The 13,782-nt window shown below is 44.2% G+C and overlaps 2 protein-coding genes across 2 annotated transcripts; both read left to right on the forward strand.

Annotated features, from left to right (window-relative positions):
* The first annotated feature begins 650 nt into the window (after positions 1–650).
* LOC310705400 (vitelline membrane outer layer protein 1-like) lies at positions 651–3,322 on the forward strand. Its single transcript, XM_083500099.1, has 3 exons — positions 651–1,353; positions 1,991–2,085; positions 2,944–3,322. The coding sequence occupies exons 1-3, from the start codon at positions 1,180–1,182 to the stop codon at positions 3,233–3,235; spliced, it is 561 nt and encodes a 186-aa protein (XP_083356225.1). The 5' UTR covers positions 651–1,179; the 3' UTR covers positions 3,236–3,322.
* Positions 3,323–4,405: 1,083 nt separating this feature from the next.
* Positions 4,406–9,259, forward strand: LOC310705367 (vitelline membrane outer layer protein 1-like). Its single transcript, XM_083500062.1, has 3 exons — positions 4,406–5,411; positions 6,993–7,087; positions 8,876–9,259. The coding sequence occupies exons 1-3, from the start codon at positions 5,238–5,240 to the stop codon at positions 9,168–9,170; spliced, it is 564 nt and encodes a 187-aa protein (XP_083356188.1). The 5' UTR covers positions 4,406–5,237; the 3' UTR covers positions 9,171–9,259.
* The last annotated feature ends 4,523 nt before the right edge of the window (positions 9,260–13,782 follow it).

The raw sequence follows: 13,782 nt of genomic DNA on the forward strand, positions 1-13,782 counted from the left end.
ATTCTGGGCTGCATCAATAGGAGTATAGCATCTAGATCAAGGGAAGTAATAGTGCCACTGTATTCTGCTCTGGTCAGACCTCACCTGGAGTACTGTGTCCAGTTCTGGGCACCACAGTTCAAGGAGGACACTGACAAACTGGAGCGTGTCCAGAGGAGGGCAACCAAAATGGTCAAAGGCCTGGAAACGATGCCTTATGAGGAACGGCTAAGGGAGCTGGGCATGTTTAGCCTGGAGACGAGGAGGTTAAGGGGTGATATGATAGCCATGTTCAAATATATAAAAGGATGTCACATAGAGGAGGGAGAAAGGTTGTTTTCTGCTGCTCCAGAGAAGCGGACACGGAGCAATGGATCCAAACTACAAGAAAGAAGATTCCACCTAAACATTAGGAAGAACTTCCTGACAGTAAGAGCTGTTCGACAGTGGAATTTGCTGTCCAGGAGTGTGGTGGAGTCTCCTTCTTTGGAGGTCTTTAAGCAGAGGCTTGACAACCATATGTCAGGAGTGCTCTGATGGTGTTTCCTGCTTGGCAGGGGGTTGGACCCGATGGCCCTTGTGGTCTCTTCCAACTCTATGATTCTATGATTCTATAATTCTAGTTGCTGAAGTTGAGGCTCCAATACTTTGGCCGCCTCATGAGAAGAGAAGACTCCCTGGAAAAGACCCTGATGCTGGGAAAGATGGAGGGCACAAGGAGAAGGGGACGACAGAGGACGAGATGGTTGGACAGTGTTCTCGAAGCTACCAACTTGAGTTTGACCAAACTGCGGGAGGCAGTGGAACACAAGAGTGCCTGGCATGCTCTGGTCCATGGGGTCACAAAGAGTTGGACACAACCAGATGACTAAATGACAACAACAGAATACCCAAGTGTGTTGCTGTATAAAGTGGAGGCAGAGGAGATTAATTTTTGCAAGCTTAATTCCCCTTGGTTGAGTTCAAGCTCAGATTCTCAGTAACTCTGGGGAGTTCAGTGGAATCCATCTGTTTCACAAAGTTCCTGGCCACTACTGAAATAATGTGGTTTTAACGAAACTCTGTCTTCTGTTGGTATTGCCTAATCTCTTACTGTGTTCTGAAATAAGTGACACAGCTGAAATTTCTGGGCTATAAATTGTCAAGGCTGTTATTCTTCAGCCAGCCTTCTCTGTCTTGATTCAGAGCAGATCATTTTCCATGGATATCACCATCCCTGCTGTGGTCTTCTTGACCCTCTCCTGCTGCCTTGCACCTGCAGAAGCCCAAGTCACTGCTTCTCTTCTCACTGTGTCAAATGGAGGAAAGTGGGGTACCTGGGGGCCGCTGAAATTTTGTCCACAAGGATATTTTGCTCATGGCTTCTCATTGAAGGTAAGGTTTGCTCCTGAGTTGTTGTCACATCTAGCTCTATCTAAATTTAGTTCTCTCCTTTCTTTCTGAACACTCCACAGAACATAGTTCTAGACCCAGTGTTTTTTCTCTCTAAAAATGTTTAGGGGTACTCTCATTTTGACTCAAGAAAATAACCATTTTGTAGTTCAAATTGGGAAAAATAAATACAGTAAATGGAACCTGTGTGTTAGGTAGGGAGGTCTTGAGCCATTGGCACCAATGAGCTTTGGGCCAAATATGGCCAATGAAGTCCTCAGTTTGACTCAGAGAAGCCTTATTGAAATTAATATTCATTAGCAGAGTTCTTTAACATCAGTGTAAAACTTAGCTGAATAACACCCCCTATTTTCAGCAACCCCCCCACTGTAGTGGTCTGAGCTAGAAGACAGGGCATGGATAATTCCAGCTGAAAACTGTTGGATCCACATCATGTTAATTGCATTTGTTAACCATGAGTTCAATGAGATCTGTTTGACTCTGATTTCAGCGCGACTAAGCATAACTAACTTGGTGTGGATTCAACCCTGTGTCCCTTAGCCATTATTTATATGAGCAGTACTACAATCCTAGCTTTATCTTCACATTTATTAAATCTCTTTCTGTCTTCTCTCACTAGGTGGAGTCAGACGAAGTTCCTGGTGATCAAACAGGCCTGAATGGAATCCGCTTGCACTGCACTGATGGTTCAACAATTGAGTCTAAAGTTGGACCGTGAGTAGCTTTCTTGCTTTCTTTTTGGTGTAATTGTTTGGAAGGTGGTGGTGGTGGGAAAGGCTGAGATGAAATTATTTATGCTGGGTTAGATAAGCAGCACAAAAAGGTAAATGTCGGGATTCATCTTGCTTGTTCTATGCTCTCAAAGGGTATTAACTCTACAATTTTGCTGTTTCATCTATGGCCCAGACAATCTTAAGTTTAACCATGTAATACGTATTGCAAATGAAATACCAAAGCAATATTTTACAGTTTGATATACCCATGTAAGGGACGCGGGTGGCACTGTGGGTTAAACCACAGAGCCTAGGACTTGCCGATCAGAAGGTCGGCGGTTTGAATCCCCGCAACGGGGTGCATTCCCGTTGCTCGGTCCCTGCTCCTGCCAACCTAGCAGTTCGAAAGCACACCAGTGCAAGTAGATAAATAGGTACCGCTCCAGCAGGAAGGTAAACGGCGTTTCCATGCGCTGCTCTGGTTCGCCAGAAGTGGCTTAGTCATGCTGGCCACATGACCCAGAAGTTGTACGCCAGCTCCCTCAGCCAATAAAGCGAGATGAGCGCTGCAACCCCAGAGTCGGCCACGACTGGACCTGATGGTCAGGGGTCCCTTTACCTTTACCTATACCCATGTACCAATGATACCTAATTCTGTGCTCCTGGCCAAGGGCCACTACCTTCACTGGGAGGAGAGAGTGTTGGGAAAGGAAGGACAGGCAGAGGCAGGTACAGTGTGAACACATGAACGAGACTTTTGGAGCATCCAGTTGGAATGCTCACAAAGGCTTCATCCTGTTTTGAGCAAGCAGAGGGATGTTTGTGCATTTCTAATTAGCATTGATGTCATCTTTGACAGGTGGGGATCCTGGACACAGGCCCAATATTGTTCCAGAGGCAATCTGGTCTCTTTCTCTCTGAGAGTGGAAGAAGGCCGGGGCGTAGATGATGATACAGCAGCCAACAACATCATGTTCATCTGCAAAGATGGAGAGGTGCTGAAGGGTCATGGACTTGACAGGGGTCATTTTGGCTCACCGAGTCGTCGTTGCACTGGTTCTATCTGTGGGATACAGACAAAGGTGGAGGATAAACAAGGCCTGAGTGATGACACAGCACTTAATGATGTACACCTCTACTGCTGTTTCTGAACCTTCTGCGTCTCCACATCTTACCATGTTTCTCTGCTATTTTCAGTAGCCGTGGACGTTAACTATCATTAAATATCAGCTGGAGAATGGTGTGTGTTGATCTGAATTGTGTAACTCTGCACATTTCCCTTCTGAATGAGAGGAAATGGAAAAAAAAATTAAACAAGGGGCACAACTCTGCAGGTGTTGGTGAACCAACATACAGATATTGTGCTGAGTCACAGTCTAAATTCATCTTGCTGGTCCTGAAATCAAACATAGTGCACTCTGGCGTTTCCAACCTAGAACTGAAATTATTTTGGTGGGTGGGGAAACATATTTAAATCCAAATCTAGAAAGTAAAATAGCTTGCATTGCCTGTGGGGCTGCTTTTAAAGGTGTCAGCTGGTACAGAGTGCATCTGCTTAGATGCTGGTGGGGGACAGGACTGTTGGAGGCAATATGCCTCTGAATAACACTTGCTGTGAATCACCAATGGGGAAAGCACTGGTTTTTGATTTTCCATAGGCACTCGGTTGCCCACTGTGAGAACAGGATGTCAGATGAGATGGCTGGTGGACAGATCCAGCAAAACTCTTCTTATGTTAAAAGATCAGAGCACATAATATCTATGCTTTATCAGTGCCATTGCTTACCTGTTCATTTCTGGACTCAGTATAAAATGCTGCAGATTACCTGTAAAGCAGCAAGTGGTTTGGGGCCAGGTTATCTGAAGGACCTCCTGCACCGAAATTTATATGCCCGGGCCTTGAGTTTAGCTTCTGAGGCCCTGCAGATGCATCTGTCATTCATATCTATTTGATTAGTCAGCCCAAAAGGGTGTGTGTGTGTGTGTCTATGTAGGACCTGCATACTTGTGAAATTCCCTCACTAGGCAACTATCTTGTGACTCCAGGGATGTTTCTTATACAGTGGTACCTTGGGTTAAGAACTTAATTCGTTCTGGAGGTTCGTTCTTGACCTGAAGGTACCACTTTAGCTAATGGGTCCTCCCGCTGCCGCCTCACCGCTGGAGCATGATTTCTGTTCTCATCCTGAAGCAAAGTTCTTAACCCGAGGTAATATTTCTGGGTTAGCAGAGTCTGTAACCTGAAGCGTATGTAACCTGAAGCATATGTAACCCAAGGCACCACTGTATCTGCGGGAAGAAATCATAGGGCCACAGTTGAGGTCCTATGTTAAGGGTGAATCAGCTAAACATTGCCTGTTTAGTTCATCAGAGGATTCCCATCTGGCAGTTAGAGAAAAATGTGGAGGCACTATTCTGCCCAACTGCTTAGTGAGAAACAAGCCTGCTACTCACTTTCAGATTATTTAGCCAACGAGTAAAGTCCCAGATTTGTATTTGGCATGGGGGTGGGAAGTACAAACCACAGAGACCATAAATCCCCCCCCGTCCTATTCCTGGTTTGTGTCATTAACATATACTGTTAATTTTTATTTTGGGAATCTTAACATGTGGCACACAATTCTCTTGCCTAGAACTTATATGTTACCCCTCATTCCACTGGCATTTTCTTTCTTTCTGGTAGTGGTTTTTTCCATGATCTGCAGCCTGCGAACTGTAGGTCAGAATGGCTCATTATGGGGCCATCCTGTGCCCCACCATGTATAATTTACAAATCTAGACTCAGCATTTAGTGACGTTTCTCCCTTCTTTCACATCTCCTGAATTCTCATTGTTGCAGTTCCAAGGATGTGGATATAATACCCAAGTGTGTTGCGGGACATTGCAAAGATAGAGAAGAGGTTAAATTTTTGCAGGATTATTTCGCCTTGGATGAGTTCCAGCAACTCTGAGAGGGTTTGGGGAATCCAACTCTTTTGTAAACTTCCTGGCCACTTTTTGACATGATTTGCATTTAATGCAACTCTGTCTTCTGGTGGTATTGTCTGACTTCTTACTGAGTTCTGGAAATAGCAGCACAGCTCAAAGTCCTGGGCTATAAATTCCCAACTTTCTTTAACTTTCTGCACCTCGATTCAGAGCAGATTACTTTCCATGGATTTTACCATCCCAGCTGTGGTCTTCTTGACCCTCTCCTGCTCCCTTGCGCCTGCAGAAGCCCGAAACTATAATTCTATCCTCACAGTGTCAAATGGAGGACCGTGGGGTATTTGGGGTGCAATCCAGTTTTGTCCAGCAGGATCTTATGCTCATGGCTTCTCACTGAAGGTAAGGTTTGCTCCTGAGATGTTGTCACATTCAGCTCTGTCTAAAGTTCTTCCCCTCCTTTCTTTCTGAATGCTTCCCAGAACATAGTTTTAGACCTCCGTGAGGAGGGGGGGGGGGGAGCATAGGCAATGGCTGTACTCTTAAGTCTATTATTTTTCCCCTTTGTCTAAAAGGTGGAGAAGTGTTAAGGAATGATGGGCAAGATATCAGCAACCAGGTGATGGGCTGGTTTCCTCTTCGCCTACCCTGAGGTTGATCAGGAGAGATTCTGTTAAATTCATTTCTTTACTGGGAAAGTATTCTAGCATGGTTTGTTTCCGTGTGTGTGTGTGTGTGTGTGTGTGTGTGTGTGTGTGTGTGTATGTGTTTAGGGGTGCAAGTCCCCTCAATGCCACAGGTTGTATGTAAGTGGTTGCATCCTGTTGGCGGTTGGGACCAGTGACCTTTGGACCAGGTATGGTCAATGAAGCCCTTCCAACTGTCTCACAAGGCAATATCTTTTGGAGGTACTGTATTCAGCTCAGCTTTACTCAAGAGAAGCCTGATGCAATTAATAGACTTTAGTAGTGTTCATTAATGGGACAAATCTATGTAAAGCTTAGTTGAATACCATCCCTATTTCCCCCACCCCTCACCCCCAGTGATCTCTGCAGGGAATAAGAGCTTTTTCTCAATGGTAAGATTGTTTTCTTTCTGTGCTATGTGGTTAGAATGGGACTCCATGATATTACTGAATGCCACCCCAGTCTCTGAGTGGTGCAAGATTCCAGAGTTTCCAGGCATCTAGCTGGGGTTCATGTTTTCTTTAGAGTGAGGCTGCTCCTCCTGCTCCGCTGGCACACATGGAGTAAAGAGATCTATTAGCAGCCGCTCTTCATCTCCATCCTGCAGTTTGTCCTCCACTGAGGCACTTTTCTCCTGCATCCCATTTTCCACATCAGGCTCCCAGGGGGTAGAGAAATCAGTCATCATCAGCTGGTCTCACTGCTGCACTAACTGCTGCTGGAGCATCTACCTGACCCACTCCAGGGAAGTTGCTGTTCCTCCCTTCATTTTGGCATGGGCACACCTTCCTCACAGGTCCACCTCCAGGAAACACAAATCTCACCTTCTGACACCACTGTTGCATACCAGCCCAATTTCCAAGTGGTGCGAGATTCCAGGAGTTCCAAGTGCTTACCCAGGGTTCGTGTTTCCTTTTAGAATAAGGCACAGTGGAGACTGTGGTGTCTTTATGATCTATGGTTTAATTTGCACATATATACAACCTGAGCCTACAATGGAGAGGTTTACAGCATTACCTACAAAAGGGTTTTGCTTCTCTCATAGCCACAGCCTTGGATACAAGCAGAAATCAAACATTATTCTCTGGCCCTCTGCTTGCTGCTGTTCTTTTACCTCACATCACCAAAAACTCTGCTCTAAAACCCAGGCTTGTCTTTCTAACTATCTAAGAGTTGAAGGATGGGTCCCACCCATTTGGTGTCTGGCACAGAGCCCCTTTTCCTTTGTTCTCTGAATGGGCCATCACCCAGATAATCACCTCATGAGGAAGCTAGCCTGGCATATTTTTCCCAATAGGTAGAGCCAGTTCAAGGCCTTGGGGATGATACAGCCCTGAATGGAGTCCGTCTCCACTGCACTGATGGATCAATAATTGAGTCTTCAGTTGGACCGTAAGTAGCTTTCTTGCTTTCATTTATTCTTTGGTGTAATTGTTTGGAAGATGGGAGGGGCTGTCAGGAAATTACTTACGCTGGGTTAAATCAGAACCATCAAAAGGTGAACATCAGGATTCATACTGCCTGTTCAAAACTCTCAAGTGGTATCAACTCTAGCATTTTCCTGGTTTCGAACACTACTTTGCAAGACCACAGAATTCATGGCAAATCCAGCCTGAGGGGCTGGCACTGTTGGACACTTGCTGAGGCCTGTACTCCAGTAGGAGACCATGTACCAACCTCTGGCTCTTCCTTGCTTAGCTGCCGCTCCTCCTTGCATATTCACTTAACCTCTCTGAGCAAGTGAGTAGTGCAAGGAGGAAGGAGGACGAGCAGATTCTGCTCTTCCTGCCCTCCTCTTTTGCCATATGTGTTGGACTCAGAGAAGAAGGCAAATGAAGGGGCAGTGATGACACTTAAGGAGGGAAACATTAAGGCAGAGCTTTCCAAACTGTGTGTCACAACACATTTGTGTGTCAGCTGCAGTGTGTAGGTGTGTCGCGTGAACTCTCCCCACACTCCTTCATGGAAAGTTCGGAAAGCTCTGTATTAAGGGGATCTTACTCAAGGCCAAATCTGGACCTGGCTCTGCCTCATGGAAGCCAAGAAACGAATAGAGACAGACTCCAATTCTATTCAAGAGAACCAGGATGTTCTTAGAAAACACCATATTACTGTCAGGGATTAAATAACTGGAAGGACTAAGTGAAGTTATTTGTTTGGGAGTTGCATTGAGTTCAGTGAGACTTACTTCTAGGTAAAGTGTTTGTCACTGGAAGGACAGATCGTGAAGCTGAGGCTCCAATACTTTGGCCACCTCATGAGAAGAAAAGACTCCCTGGAAAAGACCCTGATGTTGGGAAAGATGGAGGGCACAAGGAGAAGGGGACGACAGAGGACGAGATGGTTTGATAGTGTTCTCGAAGCTACAAACATGAGTCTGACCAAACTGCGGGAGGCAGTGGAAGACAGGAGTGCCTGGTGTGCTCTGGTCCATGGGGTCACAAAGAGTCGGACACGACTAAACGACTAAACAGCAACAAAGTGTTTGTAGGATTGCAGCCCAAGTCAGTTATTGTTTTTCCTTACAGGACCACTAATTATTAAAGTACTAGCCCACATTTCCTCCCAAAGAAGTACTTTATTTTAAAAGTACTGTTAAAACAAAACATATTCGAAACATTTGAAAAAAAAATTAAACTATCTAAAGCCTACCCCTGTACCCAGGCATATGATACCCTAGTTGTTGGTGTTTTCTTCTTGACAGCAGGGATGGAGGATCATAATCCTATATCCCACATTACATCCTCTGAAATATACTGGTTGTTTTGCTTCAGGAGAGTTCTCTAACTTAAAAGAAGTCGAGCCCTAGTGAACTGATCTATGTGCCCTGTCATCTCTCTCCTTTTCCAGTAAATATATAATTTTGCTAGATCATTCTACCAAGCAAGATTTATTGTAAATGGAACATCAAAATGATATCAAACAGTTTCATAGACTTACTAGCTCTACCTAATTCTGGGTTCCTGGCCATGGACTACTGCCTTCACTGGGAGGGGAGAGTGTTGGGGTAGGAAGGAGGCGCAGAGGCAGGTACATTGTGGACATTTGAAGGCAGCAATGGAAAGGCCTTTGAGGCTTTTGGAGCACCCTCTTGAAATGCTCACAAGTGCTTGATCCCATTTGGCGCAAGCAGAGGGATCCTTGTGCATTTCTAATTAACATTAGTATCTTCTTTGACAGGTGGGGATCCTGGAAAGAAATTAAATACTGTCCCCAAGGCAATCTGGTCTCTTTCTCTCTGAGAGTGGAAGAACACCAAGGCAAAGGCGACGATACAGCAGCCAACAACGTCCAGTTCACCTGCCAAGACGGAACTGCACTGACAGGCCAGGGACTTGCCTGGGGTAGATTTGGCTCTTGGAGCAGTCGCTGCTATTCTGGTTCTGTCTGTGGGATCCAGACAAAGGTGCAGGGTTACCAAGGCGAGCGCGATGACACAGCACTTAATGATGTGGAGCTCTTCTGCTGTCGCTGAACGCTGTGATGTCTCCTTATCATACAATGTTTCTCTGCTACTTTTCAGTTGTCATGGATGTTAACCACAATTAAATATCAGCTTGAGAATGGTGCGTGTCTATTTTGAACCAAATTACTTAACTTTACACCTATCACTTCCCAATGAGAGGCAATGAAAAATATTAAATAAGGGGCACAGCTATGCAGGTGTTGATAGTGTTGGAAGGCACTATTCTGTCAATTTGCTTAGTAAGAAACCAGCCTACTGCCAACATTCTGTAATTTCAACCAATGATTGAAGTTACAGCTTGATGTTTAGGGGTGGGGTGTGGGGAGAAGTGCAAGCCACAAAGGTAATAAACCAGGCATAGGCAAACTTGGCCTTCCAGATGTTTTTGGGACTACAACTCCCATCATCCCTAGCTAACAGGACCAGTGGTTAGGGATGATGGGAATTGTAGTCTAAAAAACATCTGGAGGGCCAAGTTTGCCTATGCCTGTAATAAACTATGGGGGAAACACAACAACTGCCTGCAGAAAGGACTTCCCAGTTGTGTGTGAACATCAGTGTACTTCCTGGTGAAGTGACCACTGTCCCAAATAGCTGTGTGATCGAGCAGCTACATTTATATTTCTAACTTGTTATTTTTAACTTGGGTCTTCCTTCCAGGTGTACATGTTTTTGTGTGTGTGTGTGTGTGTGTGTGAGAGAGAGAGAGAGAGAGAGAGAGAGAGAGTCTGTATACATTTTTAAAATCACTCAATCAACACACACATGTATAGTCCACCATTGTACCTATATTGAGGAGTGATGACCTTAGTGTTAATGTTTCATTGTGCAAATGGAAGCCTCTGAACAGGAGACAATTGCCTGCCCCACTACAGAGACAGCAAGGTGCATCTCTCTGTGTCTAGGCTGGTCAACAGTGAACCTGATTTTCCCTTATTCAGTTTGATCATCTGGTTCCATTGAATTGAATGGATGCATCTTTTGGTGTGGGTGAAAGTGCAGATTCTCATTCATGGCCAATACTTAATGCATGAGAATATTTTTCTGTGATTGGGGCCAACACCACACATGGCTGATCTTGCCTGATTATTAAAGTTGCTGCTATGTCAACTTGCCCAAGAAGCCCTTTGTTAGGGGGATTATTGGTTAATGGTACATAGTGGTCATAACTGTGCATCATGCATATTTGACAATGTTCTTATTGTTATCATTTTTGATCACCAATTCTATAATGCTCAGATGTCGACATTTGCTTCATCATCTGGGATCTGCTGGGATATGGAATATCAGGTTCATCAGGATATGCCCAGTTTCTTAATAATTGACAGTGCTCATCTAATGATGTGTTCTTCTTGGAGTTTGGTAAATATATTGCCGCAGGGTGCAGAAAGAAATTGTCTGGCAGGGCTACTGGTTGAAAGGATAAAGAAAAGTTAAGATTTTTTGTTCATGCCAAGCAATCCTGTTCTAAGTGTGAGTTTTACATGTAGCCAAGATGGAGCCAAAATGTTAAACACTGGAACATGCTAGTTCATACTGTTACTGGCTGAACTTGGAGATGAAATGGGAAGGGAAGGAAATAAAGCTTAAATGGAAATGATCGACTTTACTAACAAGTAACTACTAAAAGAGAAGGAACAAGTGAGAGAATAATAGGTCCCCTTTCTATCGCCTCATACTGGTTCAAGGTAACTTGTTGCAAGCATTGTTACTTTAATCCCAACAATTCTTAGGCTTTCCTTCCAACACAGCACCATGTACTGAGTCTGCACTTGTGTGCGACTCATGTGAGTCACACCAAATCACTCTCCGAAAGGCCTTTTGGGGGCGGAATGCCTTGAAACATGCATTTTGGAGCACCACACAAGATCACTGCCCCCCCAAGCATTTTTTGTGGGGCAACGATCTTGTGCAGCACCCCAAAACATGTGCATTTGGGCACTATGCCCGAAAAAAGTGTAGTCCAAAATCTCACAAGATTGCGGCAGCCATTTTGGCCTCTGTCCTCTCTTTAAAAAGGCATGTCCCATTTTTTCCCCTGGGCAGTTGATGGATATGTTTAGGCAGAGGAAATCTGTAGTTGACTATGTGTTGGTACAAGGATTTTGGATTGTGTCCTTACCAGCTTCCTATCCTTTCCATTCTCCTGAAATCTGGAAATGCAGAGAGGTTCTCATCATCTTTATATGTTTTTAAACTTTAGGTATTCTGGAAGATCTCCAATAAGGTACTTGCCATAATGTTTGGCCTTCCCATCAACAAGTTGTGAAAAAAAAAAACCACTGGTAAACAATATGACTGTGGGTGCTGGTTGCAGGGACAGAAGTTTGTCACAAGCACAGCTGCTCCAAGTTTTGATTGACATACAGACATTTTACAAAAAACGACAACCCCAAAACAAAAAAACCCCAACCTTTTCACGAAGTGTTACAGATGGTGGTGGGAGGTCGACACAAATAAATCTTTGGTATTGCACAGAATGCAGCTTATGTAAATTAGAGACCTGGTTGGTTGTGATTTACCATGTTAGTTCTAAGCTCGCCTGCTGTCCACACGTGGTCCTTTTGGCACTAGGTGGCGTTGTGGGTTAAACCACAGAGCCTAGGACTTACTGATCAGAAGGTTGGTGGTTTGAATCCTTGTGATGGGGTGAGCTCCCATTGCTCGGTCCCTGCTTCTGCCAACCTAGCAGTTTGAAAGCACGTCAAAGTGCAAGTAGATAAATAGGTACCGCTCCGGCGGTAAGATAAACGGCGTTTCCGTGCGCTGCTCTGGTTTCACCAGAAGCGGCTTAGTCATGCTGGCCACATGACCCGGAAGCTGTATGCCGGCTCCCTCGGCCATTAAAGTGAGATGAGCGCCGCAGCCCCAGAGTCGGTCACGACTGGACCTAATGGTCAGGGGTACCTTTACCTTTACCTTAAATATATTTTTATTGACACATCCACTTTAAGGTTCCTTCTTTGGGTGCCCCCACCAAGTAAGGTGTGATGGGTGGAAAGAGTCCTTTTGGTAGTGGCATCCTGGTTATTTAATGCCTTGCCCAGCTAAGCTTATTTGGGTGGCCCCAGTACTATAATCCTTTTGGCATTAAGTGAAGACCTTTCCATTTTCCCAGGTGTTTTACATTTTTAAAGATATTTCAGTGCTTTAGGGCTGCTTGGTATGGTTTGCTGCTGTGATTTCTAACTGTGATTATTTGTTCCCGGTAATTATTGAACAATATATGAATATTGTCAATAGGATAAAGAAAGACATACATTCATGCTTCCTCAAAGGGACTGGTTGCATTCTACTGGTTACAACAGGCTCAGAGCCAAATTCAGGCAAAATGAAGGACAGGAGATTCTCTTCTCAGGGATATACTAGGTACTGTACCTTACTGCAAGTACCTCAGTAATTTATCATTCATTAAGTAGCACAAGGCTACTCTGGTTTTGGATTTTAAATATATCACAAGATGTTCCTTCTTAAATAACAAGGTGTACCTTTCTTTTGAGTGGCTTATCTTCTTTCCTTCCAAAGGAAGCAAATGAGAAAAGGGAAATGTGTGCTTTTCCTTCACAAGACCCATGAATTCATTCAAAGGGTGATTGTTGCTTAAACACATTGTTGATTATTACAGTCTATACTTATTTATGTTTCTTGCAGACACATGTGCCAGAAATCCATAGGCCAATCAAGTCACTGGATGGATAGCAAGAGGGAAATAACCAATTGCATTATGTACAAAAGAATGAAAAGGGAAAGGGTAGAGTGCCAAAGTACACTCTAAGGCTAATTGGTTTTGGAGGCACATACTCAAGGAAACCAGTGTTGGGGATGGGCAAGTCATAGAAACTCTATAGTCGTTCCTCTGCTCTCTGCTCAGCTATGGATAGTGAAAGGTGAACCTGTCCATACCAGTTTCTCACTATTTCAGTCTTAAGCTAATTTCTTTCTTTCTTTCTTTCTTTCTTTCTTTCTTTCTTTCTTTCTTTCTTTCTTTCTTTCTTTCTTTCTTTCTTCTCAAGAAAATTCGCCAGCATTTCAGTACATTTTCCTCCCAATATACACATGTAAATTTTTGCATGTAATGTCGCCTAATACAGGCAACTCTGCAGAGCAATTTTCCTTAATATAATGTGTTTCTATGTTGTATATGCATTTTTAGACATACTTACCCCAATATATGCCTTTCTTTACATCTTACTTGCCTGGAGAACTGTAGTGCAAAATTCAGAGAAGCGCAAATTTAAAAGGATGGCTGTGTTTTTGTTCTAGTGTTCTTTCAGAAACTCAGTCAGGCAAGTTCACCTTTAAACACAAACCGAATTGAATTTCTCCCCGATCCCTAGCTATGGGGCAGCCAAGCATGGCAGCTGCTGCTCAGGAGGATGACTTCCACATTGCCCTTCCCTGTTCTGCCCTATGCTCTCTGCCCTGCCTACATCCACATTTTACTGCTTAGCTCAAGGCATCTCCCATTCTGACAACTGCATTGTTCTCCTATCAGCAGCTTGGCAAGGTTAAAGGGAAGTGGTGCAAGGATTGTGACATGGGATTAGACCAGTGACCAAACTTGAATGGGGTATAAAGGTGGTGGAGGACCCACCTGAATTGTTCTTGTGGTAAGTGTTTT

The sequence above is a fragment of the Podarcis liolepis genome, assembly GCF_965112155.1.
Source record: "Podarcis liolepis genome assembly, chromosome: 4".
Lineage (NCBI taxonomy): Eukaryota > Metazoa > Chordata > Lepidosauria > Squamata > Lacertidae > Podarcis > Podarcis liolepis.

Excerpts from the sequence above, each read along its gene's own strand:
- LOC310705400 (XM_083500099.1), top strand. The coding sequence starts at position 1,180 with ATGGATATCACCATCCCTGCTGTGGTCTTCTTGACCCTCTCCTGCTGC. Across the intron at positions 1,354-1,990 it reads CTCATGGCTTCTCATTGAAG|GTGGAGTCAGACGAAGTTCC; the intron begins GTAAGGTTTGCT and ends TTCTCTCACTAG. Across the intron at positions 2,086-2,943 it reads ATTGAGTCTAAAGTTGGACC|GTGGGGATCCTGGACACAGG; the intron begins GTGAGTAGCTTT and ends CATCTTTGACAG.
- LOC310705367 (XM_083500062.1), top strand. The coding sequence starts at position 5,238 with ATGGATTTTACCATCCCAGCTGTGGTCTTCTTGACCCTCTCCTGCTCC. Across the intron at positions 5,412-6,992 it reads CTCATGGCTTCTCACTGAAG|GTAGAGCCAGTTCAAGGCCT; the intron begins GTAAGGTTTGCT and ends TTTTCCCAATAG. Across the intron at positions 7,088-8,875 it reads ATTGAGTCTTCAGTTGGACC|GTGGGGATCCTGGAAAGAAA; the intron begins GTAAGTAGCTTT and ends CTTCTTTGACAG.